We start from the raw sequence: 12,470 nt of genomic DNA, 5'->3' as shown, positions 1-12,470 counted from the left end.
AGGTGCTCGGTCACTGTAACGCAACTGTAACGGGGACACTACCCTGTAAAAAAGGCCACCAAAAGGCCTATGGTGACTCTGACAGAGTTACAGTATTTCATGGCAGAGATGAGAGGAACTGTCCATGTCCTGGGCACTCTGGGAGGGTGGCAAACAGAAAACCATTCTTGAAGAAAACCCTAGTAACATCTTTCATTGATTTTTTAAGAAGGCATGTGGGAGACAAAGTACAACAAAGTAGAGGAAGACTCTATGGTCTGATGAGACCAAGATTGAACCTTTTGGTCTAAGTGCTAGGTGCTATGTTTGGTGCATCATCCCAAGAACACTAGCCCTACTGTGAAACATGGTGGCAGTATAAATCTACTGGGGTGCTTCTCTGTTTCAGGATGTAGAAAACTTGTCAAAATAAAAGGCAAAATGGATGGAGAAAAGCATAGACATGATCTGCTGCAGTCTCCAAGAGACCTAGGCCTTGGGAGAAGATTTATAATCAATGACTCAAAGCATAGTGTAAAAGCCACATTGGAGTGGCTTAAAAAAGCTGGTCGAGACCTCCCCAAATAGACTTCCAGTTGTAATTGCAACTAAAGATGCTTCTACCAAGTATTAAAACAAGGGGAGTGGAAACTTATTTGTAATTAATTTAAGAAAAAACTTTATAGTTTTTTTTTATTTGACATTACAGAATGAACTGTGTTGATCAGTGGAAGAATTCACAAATAAATGAATTGTGATTCAATGGTGTTAGAAAATAAATTTAAGTAGTATTCAACCCCTTTTAGCATTTTTGTGTAGCCACTGTAAATGGTCTGTTGTTTCTTCTTTGGCAACTCTGAAATGTATCAGTCATACCACTGAAGCTCTTTAAATTTGAACTTTAACCTTGTTGACAACATTCTCTCCTTCCTTTAGAACTATTTCACACTACTTTTATTCCCAGGTCTGGTGCTCATGTAGATGATTTATCATACTAAATGGAAGAGAAAGAGTGCAAACCAGGACACAAACTCACCACAAATCACCTGGAGAGATAAAGTAGAAGTGTTAAACTACAGTATTGTGAAACAAAACAGAGGTAAACAAGTACACTAAAATTAGGAAAAAGAATACAAATGACTTCAAATTTATTTTTTAAATACAATTCAAAAAGGAGAGAAAGTACACATACAGCAACTGTCTTAAATCTTCTTATTCTTGCTGGGGGTCCTGGAGCTATTAAATTGATCAAAGTGCAACTGTCTTACACAGTAGAGCCACAAAATGAAGAAGGGTGAAAGATAAGTGCCCTGGGCTTCCCCCCTAGATGGCCCAAAACCAATCAGGAAATGCCTACTAATTAACAGTGCATATAAACAAATATAACATTTAAAACATACACAACACTTAAAAGAAAAAGGTTTCCTTAAACATGGTATAGGACACTTAGAAACCCATTTAAACAATATGGAAACAGTTCTATCAATACAGGCATATTCTAACTGGAGGTTGCAGATATGAAGGAAAAGAATGACAATGCTGCACTCTACTGGACATTACACTGTGCACTGAACACATCAGTGTGAAGTGTTATAGAGAAAAGTGCTATTGACAGATTTACAGTGATCCTGTGTTCATCACACTATTTTAGTAGTTCTTGGCCAGACTCCCTGCTAAATGTATCTACCAATTCCCACTCATCCAGAATGCTGGGGCTGCTCTGTGCGCTTGCTCTTCTTTGCTTTTCTCACGTTGCTTCACTGGTCCCATGCCTCTGCTGGCTCTCTGCTGCATTGTGTCCAATTTGAAGCACCAAATCTCACACTGCTACCGTACCTCAACCATTGTACTCCCACTTATCTTCAGTCTCTTTTCTTTATAATCCTCTCCACTTCTCCTCATCTCCTCGTGTGCCAGACCTTCTACAATGTGATGGAACAAGGTGAGGCTTAGTTTCTTTTCCTTAACTGGAGTAAATTGGACACACTTGGCTTGACAGACATTCTTCAGGGGCAGCAGCAGTCAGATGAAGAGGGCAGGGCGACAGTTAGGAGAGGAATGAACTGTAAGGAGTTTAGATGGTATATCCAAATATGCAAATTATTAGTTCAATTAGAGTTGGGCTAGAACAAAAACCAGAAGACAGTGGCATCACTAGGAGCAGAGCAGATCTAATCCTGAGGCAGTGGGATGCCCACAGCAGAGTGTCCCTGGAGGCTCTGGGCTCTCTGCACCTTCTCCGCAGTGCAGTAGTCCTGCAGGAAGACGGAAGCCAGATTGCTTAATCTCCGGTTTGTAGACAGGGAGAAGCGCAGCATGCACTCCACCACGGGAGTATCGGTGATCTCCTCGCGGGAGGCAGGAGTCATCAGGTACATCAGAGTGGTGATGGCAGACAGCACTGTCTCCTCATTGGGGCTGGACAGGCACCCAATTACCAGCTTCACACCATCGTTCTGCAGGATGTATTCCTTGTTGGTTTTGTCCAGGCTAAGGTTACACAGACCCCCTGTGAAAACATGGAAATTGCTAAATAAATGTACTAAAGCGTCAGGTTAATTGTGATGCATTTTGTTCAGTTTCTCTATTACATTGTTTAGGCTTCAAGGAGTGCCAACCTATAGTGCTGCAATAGCGAACCTATGGCATGCAAGGCCATATATGTAATCACCCCTAATAAACAGCTGTTTTTTTGTCTGCCTGCATTCTGTCTGGCACACTGGAAAGTTAGTCAGTTTTTCACCTGCAAAGATGCCCCTGCACCGAAGTACCTGAACAGTGCTAACTGTAGTAAATATCCATTCATGGTTGGGTGTTTTGCCGATGAGCTGCTATATATAGGAGAGAAACAGCTACAGCCTTTCCTACTTTACAGGTGATTTAACTGTTTCAAAATGTCAAAAAGGTGACAAAACTAGGTCAGGATTATATAATAAAGGTATTTTGGGTTTACATCTTTTCTAAAAATATACAACCTTTTGCATGTTATCAGTGTGAAGAGTGCAAGGTCTTTTTGTTGGTGTTACTGTTAGTTGAGGATTTTTACACTAAACTTAGGCAAACAAAAAACTATGAAATATGGAGTTTATTTTTGGATATATATACACACTCTTTAAATAGGTTTGTAGAATTTCTTTCTTAATTTTAAAAATTCAACATATTATACAACATGATTTTCAACAATAAGACCACCGAGCACCTTACCTGCAAAACCTTCTGAACCACACCTTTTTCTATAACAGAAGTTTCTGTATCACCTGCACATGTGTACCCATTATCATATATATATACATTTCTCCACTGGCCATTTAAAAATCTCTTGCAGAAAATGCCCTAATGTAATAATCTAATAATTGTTTGCAGTTATACTAAGTTATACGAAGACATATTATTGATTCTGATTTCTAGAACTGTCTTGCTTTTTTCATCATCATTCTTCTTCTTCATTTCTATCTTCTTCTCAAAGTCTTCCTTACCTATTCCGAACTCCACCAGGCTCTCGTTGTCCTCTGTGAGCATGTCCAAAAACAGGTCGATCACCTGAAGCTTGCGAAGGGCCTCATAGTTGTTGGGGTCATAGGAGAAGTTGGCCAAGTTTGCCAATACTTGTGTCTTGGCTTCTAAACGTGAAAATGAAATAAACGTTCACAGATTTTGAATAGACAATAATTCAACCAACACAGATTTCCATGTGGACAACATTTTTGTAACCATTGCGGTGCATCTCAAACGCTGTAGCCCATATTTTAATCTACTACGTTACTTGAAATCCTGGGGAAACATGGTTTCCACATGATTTTGTTTCATTGACAATGCTTAATAAAAGATCTACAAACACCGCCTGCTGGTCAGTGTCTATGAGGTGCAGAAAAATTAATAACACATTTTAAAAGAAAAAGAAGTTCATACCAATGCTGTCAGTATCCTGGAACTCTGTGACCAGAGCCTGCAGATACTCAAATCTGTCCAGTCCCTGGGAGTCACCTTTCTTGGGGAACATCACACTCCTAAAGAAAAAAAAAATTTCAGCATAGACAGCATAATCCTCAGAACTATCTTGATCTTTAAATTAAGGCAGTGTGTCCTATACTGTGAACAGCAGCGTTTTGCCACACTATAAAGACACCAAAGCAGAGCATGCAAAATAATTTAAGCTCAATTTAAAATATATTACTTGAACCAAAGAGATTACATGGAGTTGTACTGAAGTATTTAGAAATCATGAAAGATACTGCTGTATTTCCAAAAAAAATACTTCTTTACGCTCAAGAATGAATACAGGACACACATTTAAATCAATTTCACATACAGGGAAGGAGGGAGGTACGGAATTATTTGCACAGATTTTAAGTGTCATATATTTTTTTCAAACGTTAGAATTTGAACACTGTTGGATCCATATTTTATTATAAATTTACGATCAACCGAAAGCTTTTCCATATTGGTGTCGGATTAGCAGCAAAAGTGTTTATACCACAAATAATGCCCAAACTGAAAAGTAAAAAAACAAATTACTTACATTTAAAAGCTACGCTAGTCTGTTAGATATTTTGTTGCATTATAAAAAAATATACATTTATTACACTAAACTATTTTATTTACCTATCGACGACCCATTTTTCATCCACCTTCGCCTTCCACACACACACCTTAATTTTTATATTTTGTATTTACTTCCGTTCCTGTCCTAATCGTTCTCCCCCGATCGACAGAAACGCATTGACTTTTAGATTCAAGTTCCACAAAACTATCTAATAACAAAATAAACCAGTGAAAACTGTAATTAAATATCGCTTATTAATGGGAGGAGAGGACAAGTTATAAAATTCAAAATGTCTTTGTAGCGGGTGTAAACTGCACAATGATGCGATAGCATATACAAACCGTATATAGCTGCAGATGTGTATAAACGGAAAACTCGGGCTGTACTCTGGTGGACGGAACTTTGTTTCTCTGAGTCATGTGTTTTATGCCGGAGCTTATAGGAGGAGAGCGCAGTTGCGTTTTGTTTTTTAGAAGCGTGAAGCTAGTTGCTCTGTTTTTTTAAGGTAGAAAGTGGCACTCATTTTTGTTTTTGCCTAGGTATTTCTTCGTATAGCAGAGACATGAAACAGATCAAATTGTCTGCCGGCAAGCGGTTTGCCAAGCCGGTCTTGTTTGGGACGATCCTCATTGGGTTGTCCATCGCCTTTGTTAACAGGTGTGTATTAGTGTGGACGAACCGATATATTTTCATAAACGCTTTTTACTTTATGCAACATTGTTCATTTATTGTGAATAGCAAATTAAAGAGCTTTGCAAAATACTCAAGGTATTTATATATACCATTTGGGGTGTTCCGGGAAGCTTATTATCCTTTTGTAGAAAGTCATAACCTTGGATTCCTATGAGTGCTAGAACGAAGTCATCGCTCTTGCAGAAGTACCAAATCATTGATCTTTGTTGACCGAAATAGTCCGGTGTTTTATTTTTTGCCTTACTTTTGACCTGGGAATGTGCTCACTGAACTCATGGATTTGATCATTTGTATGGTTTATTGACCTTGGCCGAGTTCTTGGTTCTAGTTCAAGTACTGGTTGTGGGACTCTCGCGCAGACTACCAGCTCATTTAGCTAAAGCTCATAACCTGGCTTGTTCCACGAAATGGCAGGATGAGACCTTCGGATCACCGAGCTTCTAGCAGCTGATTGACCTTTATATCAGAAAGCCTCTCATGTCAGCAGCCATATCACTCTGCCACTCACAACTGGCAACCTGCTGAAGCTAAGCAGGTGTGAGCCTGGTTAGTACCTGGATGAGAGACCTCCTGGGAAAAACTAAGGTTGCTGCTGGAAGAGAGCAGGGGGCGCTCATCCTGCGGTCTGTGTGGGTCCTAATGCCCCATTATAGTGACGGGGACACGATACTGTAAACAGGCGCCGTCCTTTGGATGAGACGTAAAACAGAGGACTGTTTAAAATCCCTGGGCGTTTCTCCTTACCTTACCTCCTAATAATCCCCACCTATGAATTGGCTTCATTACTCTGCTCTCCTCCCCACTGATAGCTGATGTGTGGTGAGTGTTCTGGTGCACTATGGCTGTCGTCGCATCATCCATGTGGGGCTTCACAGTGGTGGAGGGGAGACCCCATTACCTGTGATGGTAATGAGTGGAGTGTCCAGAAAAGTGCTATACAACTGTAAGCTGTTATTATTATTGAAGCTGAAGGCTTTCAACAGGAACACCTCAATTCAAAGTGGTTGTAGAAAAGGAATCTCAAATGTTTAAATGGAATTTGGAGAACTCACTAGGTTTGAGATATGTATTTTGGGAAATGCAACTTAACATTTATACTCTGAAATTTACTTAACGTGAATGTATTAGAATACATTTGATACCTTGAAATTACTGGGTTGAACACAAAGTATGGTTTTGTTAAAGTCAGATATATGCATGAAATTTCATATTAATCTGATGATCATAGATTCAAAGTGCTTGACTGTAAGACTAATACAACAGCTATGATTTAACTGTCCCATTACTTTTAGGGGGAGCTGTATATATGTATTAAAGTGTGAAAAATGGTGGACCAGGAAATGTAACTAAAGTAGCAGTGTTATAGTAGCAGCATCAAGTATATAATCTCTCTCTATACTCTTAAGAAAATTATCTGCACTCCAATTTTTATTTAATATAACCCAAATAATGGAAATGCGTACATATATTCATTATTTATTAAATAAAGCATGTTTATTCAATAGAAGCTCAAAGATTCCTGTGTGCCAAAGTAAGTGAAAGTTAATTCAGTTAGCAGTGGTACACCCTTTAGGAATTGTTTGGTTGCAGTCATAGCTCCTAAAGTTACTAATCAGTCCTTCACATCTGCTTTGAGGAACATTCTTCCAGAAACCTAAAGGATCATCCAGATGGTCTTTTGCAAACTTAAGATGTGCAGCAATGTTCCTTTCTTAGAGCAAAGGTTTTCTTCTGGCTACCATTGCTATTCAGCTTGTGTCATATTGTTGAGGTATAAACATGGACATCAACTGCAGAAAGAGAAGCCTGGAGATGCTTGGATGTGGTCCTAGGGTTCTTTTGGACATCCAGGATGAGTTTTCTTGTTGCTCTGTGGCATAATTTGGAAGGACATCCACGTCTAGGTAGAGTTACTTTGGCCTTAAATTTTCTCCATTTGTAGACTATTTGTCTCCCAGTAAACTGATGAATTCCAAAACCTTTTGCAATGGGTTTATAACCCTCTGTAGACTGATGAGCAGACAACACTCTTCCTGAGTTCATCTGAGCTTGTCTGGGGTCTCTTTAGATTGTGGGATGGTGCATTACATTACTCTGTATGAACGGCACCGAACTGACTTTGCCCAGGTGATTGGTTCTTTGATTGGGTAACTTGGTACCCAATTATTTTAGCACCTGGTTATACTTACCATGTTGACTGAGCTAATGAAACCTGTGGTTCACTTACTTTTGCACATGCCCTAAATCTTCTTTTCCTATTTCTTTTTCTATTGCATGCATAAATTCCTCTGAACAATACATTGAATTTGTGGACATAAACCTTTGTTTTAGAGAGGACTAGTTTTGATTAAACAAAGATTTCATAGTCAAAATGAACCACTCGGAGGTTCACAAACTTTCAAGTAGCACTGTAGCATTTTTTTTAGCTATGGCTGGGTCTTTATATTGCTACTGGAGGTTCATTATGTTTGCAGAAATGCAAAACATCATCATCAAAATAATAATTTAAAAGACAGTACTAACTATATTTTCAGACACAAGTTTTTCCCTGAAGTGGAAGAGATTCATGCCAGAGAACAGGCCAAATACGATGAAAAGCTGGCAGAGGTTCTGGAGCGTCGGCAGAAGCAAATGGGAGAGCTGGCAGAGAAGAGACAGGCTTCTCGATGAGCTCAGGGGATGTCCTGTCTGTAGGAAAGGCTGAGCTTCTCACTGCTGTACAACCTGGCAGCCAGCTCCTCAATTCCTGTGGAGTTGCTCAATCTCTCAACAATATTTTGTGCAAACCTGGCAAGTGAAGATTTTCTGTGAATTCCCAGATACTTTTGTGACGAGAATGATGTATAGGAAGGAGTATATCACTAAACTGACTCCTAAGAGTTCAAAGATAAGAAAATATTTTTCCTTGTAATACGCCATTACAAGGTTGAGTAGTGCACTAATGTAAAATGAAAGCCTCAAGGTCAGGAACAACATCTATGAAAAGCTTCAAGTGTTTTCTTTTTTCACTTCTTGGTAAATGGCTTTAAAATTTTTAGTTTTACTTTGTAAGATGTAATGTAAATGTAAAGATGTAACAAAAAAATATATTCCCAACTTTTCAGCAAGAATAATTAGTGTGTGGCCAAAATGTTTTTATTACCTATATGTATTTACACAAACTCCTTTGCAAAATATATACAATTTGTTCATGTCTAAATGTGTGATTTATACTCTCATTTGGGTGTGCTACCATTTATTGGATACATGCTTAGACTCACTGTGCACAGATGTGCCTCTTACTGTTTTCCTTTAGATAAAGCATACAGAGGCCTCAAAGACACTAACTGATCTTTTCTGGTAGACATGAGGATGTTACAGGAGCTAGAAGAAGTTATAATCACATTTTCCACACACTGTGACAGGAAGTCTGCGTGAAGGCATTTGAAGTGTTTTGGTTTGAAAGGCATGTTCTTTTTGATTTAAGCTTAGGGTACAATACGTGATCAGCTTGTACTTTATTTGAATCGGTAGAATCACATGCTTTTAATGTGACTTTTATACACTTGATGAAGTGAATTGCTCTATGAAATGTAACTAAACTTTCCAGGGGACTGAGTGCCAAGCATGAAAAATAAATTCAGTGCTTTTTAAAATCACTTGTGTTAAACAAGTTCCGATGGTGTGCTATAAAAAAGATTTATATATTTTTTCACTTATTTTCTTGCAGTACAGAAAAAAAGACGACACATTTAGAAATCAGTCAAATTTAATATGAAGAACAAATGAAGTTTTATATAAATAAACCATTTATATTAAAACTATTTAACCCTTTCCCCACAAAATAAAGACACTACTTAAATACATTACATATATACAGGTATGTAATATCTTGAAATTCAGGATAAAGTATTACATTTAATCTTTTAAGAAGACACAGTACATTCTAAAAAACCTGGCATTCACATAGAAGTCTCATAAAATACGTCTTAGAAAAAATACATATTGAGACAGAGACCGCATTATTTCTTTTGTATGACTACATTGGGATGTCAGTCACACATCTCAATAGTTTTGCTATTTATTCATGATGTACTTAGCTAAATATAATGTAAAAATTGTTAAAGAAACTTGAAAGAGGGTGGTAGGCTCCAGGAAATGGAGTCCTTTGTCTGAACACATTCATCAGACGTTAGAATGAGTTAGTGTAGGTGGGAGAAGACAGTGCAATTGTGCAATTTCAGCAGAGAGGAGTAAGGAGACGGTAGTGACTGGTGGACCCTCACTGAACTGGAGCCAATGAACTGTGTGAGGCTTTGAGAAAAGACTTGGAAAAAGACTGTGTGAAGTCTGTAAGTAGCTTAGTTGCCTGGTGTGTTGTGAGGGGAACAGACTAAATTAAGTGATTAAAAAAGCTTATTTTTATTTTGTATTTTAGATTATTTTCTCACACTCTTAATAAAGAGCTCTAGTCTTATACCTTACGGTCGTGTCTGTTTTCCTGAGATCCACATAATTAATGATCGCTTAGTATTACACTTCAACATCGGGGTGTGTCAAAATCTTACAAGTGTTTTTTTTCATTTGGCAATACACTGACCTGCTGTGTTTTTTAAACTTCAAACATACACAGATTAGTTCAGTTTAAACTGATCACTGACTTGTCACTCATTCTATAAATGTAGCTGTTCTTAAACCATGTACAGTATACTGTAAGGACATTCACCTGAGAAAAATTACAGCTCTGATAGGTTCCATCAACTTTTCTGATCTGCCTTGTCATTGTATGGATCCATCAATGCCTCCATTCAGACAAAATGTGAGAGCAGTCATAAAAAGTAAAAAAATAATTAATATACATACACTAGAGTCTGATTACTATATAGATAACCTGCTTTTCTGAAAACTTGTTGAGAGACAGATGAGGTGGTCATCACATAAGATACTTGGCACTTTATTGCTAATCTTTCTGAATGCGGTGTTTGAATCAAAACATTGGTTTGTCCTGTCATTTACAAGTAAAACAACTGTAAATGATGCTGGGACTGTTAAGTTCTGGTTCTTAACACCATTCATTTAATTGGTTATAGTGCTGGGTACTCTAAAATGCACTTGAAGCAAGGAACATAGCAAGTTATACATAATCTGTTCCCTTTTGGCTCTATTTCTTATTGAGCTTTAGCAGCTTCTTACTTAACTTCAATGAAAAATCGAAAACTTTTAAACATTTTTGAGAGGTACCCTTTTCTACACCACAGACAAATATGCCATTCTTATTTTATTCAAATATAGGTGGCAACCAGATTTCACACCACCAGTTTTACACTATGGTTATTGGTAAAACCTAAGAAATAACAGGTAATTGGTAAGAGCTAACAGAAATTAGGGCCCAAAAGCAAACCATATCACAACATGTCTTCAGAACTCACAGGTAAAATTTGTTCATTTAGAATATAAATTTGTTTCTTTTATTTTTGCTAGGTTACCAGTACATGGCTGTGCAGAAGGGAATGTATTAACTACACAGATCCTTGCACAGGACACAACCTAATTTTAAAGAATTGCAAAATGATGTTTCTGAATTATACAATACATATAAACTTAGAAGATACAGATTTTGTTTTCATGTTAGAGGCTTTCACAACAGACTGCTCTAATCTTCGTGATTTTAATAACAGCATAATAGACACCCCATTACATTAAAGCTACTCGTGAACACATCGTCAAAATCTGTAACTCCAAAGCTGTTGACTACACAGCTGCAGCACTCTGAGACAGCAGGACCTGTAACCTGGTGTCAAGAAATATCCATGGAGACCTGACCACCTGCCTTGTCCCTGATAGCTCCATTGTTCGTAGTCTTGCCTGGACCTGTGTGATATGCCAGGAAGCATGAGATCAGTTCATTAAGGCTTTGGTTTAACAGAGTCAGGATTTGACCCCTGGACTCCTAAAGATGAAACCGACTCAGCAAATCCAATAAATGAACTCATTCATCACATTTTGCTTGGCAAGACAGCATCCAGCAACTATTGGCACATCACAAAATGGCAATCAATAATTACAAATTAATCATCAAAAACTTTGGTCTTGTAGATGCATCCCCCAACAGTGCATCTGAGTCCTTGGACATACAGAAATTCATTAATAAACTGAAGACCTCACAAGCAATAACAAGTAAAGGGGGATTTAGTCTGCACTGTGTAATGAGCTGATCATGATGGTGAGTCCTCAATCTGGTGGGCTGAGGAATCCCAGGGCTGGAGATGCTCAACTGATCAGGTAATCCTCAGCTTGGATAACAACAGCGATCTCTATGGTTTACTGGCAGTGCTGCAAGTGTGAGCAAGAGAAGCTGACTCTGATAGTGTACTCACTATATAAGACCTGAAGAGGTACATTTAACTCATGTGCTGGTGAATGGTTCATAGCAGTAAGCTGAGTTGGAACACAGCAAATTGGGGGAGAGCTATAAAAAAACAAACTATGGGTGCCTTGCAAAAGTATTCAGGCCCTTCCCTATTGTATCCTATTTTATTATATCAATTTCATTTTCTAGCTTCTTCATCCAGTACAGGGTTGCAGGGGAGCCAGAGCCTATTCCGGCAAGCAATGGGCACAAGGCAGCATACACCCTGAAAGAAATGCCAGGCCATCATAGGACACACACACAGACAAACGCAGATGTGCACACACTCACACCAGGGCCAAGTATGCAAGAAGCCAACAGCCTACCAGTACTGTATGTTTTTGGACTGCGAGAGGAAACCGGAGAAACCCCATGCGAACGTGGGGAGAACATGCAAGCTCCACACAGTTCATACGCAGGTCTGGAATGAAACCCAGGGCCCAGCGCTGCAAGGCAGCAATGCTAAGCACTGCACCACCCTATGGTGCCCCTATGGTGTCCCTCAGTGAAAATACAAAATGATGCACACATTTTTATAAATTAAGTTTAGATTTTATCCAAAACCTGAATCCTCAAACTGAAGACTTCAAAGTGTAAGATAAAATACAATAAATGCCAGCCAAAACTTCAGAGAAAACTTTGAAATATGTTGAAGTATTCAGAACTGTGATTTCAATATTTGGTGGCTTTGGCAGCGATTACAGCCATGATTCATTTTGGGTAAATCTCTACCAACTTCCATGCTGCTTGAGGATCATTCATAGACAGCAGTTTTCAAGTCTATTCATAGATCCTAAATAGGATTCAAGTAAGGAATGTGACTGGGCCATTCAAGGACATTCACCTTCTTATTTTTAAGACATTCCA

General features: G+C 38.5%; 1 protein-coding gene and 1 long non-coding RNA gene across 3 annotated transcripts; one reads left to right on the top strand and one right to left on the bottom strand.

Annotated features, from left to right (window-relative positions):
• Positions 1 to 1,097: 1,097 nt before the first annotated feature.
• armc7 (armadillo repeat containing 7) lies at positions 1,098 to 4,701 on the bottom strand. Of its 2 annotated transcripts, none has more exons than XM_088599352.1 (4): positions 4,582 to 4,701; positions 3,889 to 3,986; positions 3,456 to 3,599; positions 1,098 to 2,488 (listed from the first exon to the last, which is right to left on the bottom strand). In XM_088599352.1, the coding sequence occupies exons 2-4, from the start codon at positions 3,977 to 3,979 to the stop codon at positions 2,151 to 2,153; spliced, it is 573 nt and encodes a 190-aa protein (XP_088455478.1). In that variant the 5' UTR covers positions 3,980 to 3,986; positions 4,582 to 4,701; the 3' UTR covers positions 1,098 to 2,150. The 2 variants fall into 2 exon arrangements, with proteins under 2 accessions (XP_088455478.1, XP_088455477.1); XM_088599351.1 differs by having other exon boundaries at positions 4,499 to 4,646.
• Positions 4,702 to 4,832: 131 nt separating this feature from the next.
• Positions 4,833 to 8,853, top strand: LOC148652515 (uncharacterized). Its single transcript, XR_015925368.1, has 2 exons — positions 4,833 to 5,179; positions 7,750 to 8,853. It is a non-coding gene; the product is annotated as an uncharacterized LOC148652515 (long non-coding RNA).
• Positions 8,854 to 12,470: the final 3,617 nt, after the last annotated feature.

Source organism: Lepisosteus platostomus, chromosome 11 (genome assembly GCF_059453375.1).
Source record: "Lepisosteus platostomus isolate fLepPlt1 chromosome 11, fLepPlt1.hap1, whole genome shotgun sequence".
Lineage (NCBI taxonomy): Eukaryota > Metazoa > Chordata > Actinopteri > Semionotiformes > Lepisosteidae > Lepisosteus > Lepisosteus platostomus.
This window is presented reverse-complemented; position numbering and strand designations above follow the sequence as displayed.

Bases quoted from the DNA above. Each gene is read 5' to 3' on its own strand.
- armc7 (XM_088599351.1), bottom strand. The intron at 3,600-3,888 runs GTATGAACTTCT...TTTCACGTTTAG, and splicing joins CCAGGATACTGACAGCATTG to AAGCCAAGACACAAGTATTG. The intron at 2,489-3,455 runs GTAAGGAAGACT...ATGTTTTCACAG, and splicing joins CCTGGTGGAGTTCGGAATAG to GGGGTCTGTGTAACCTTAGC.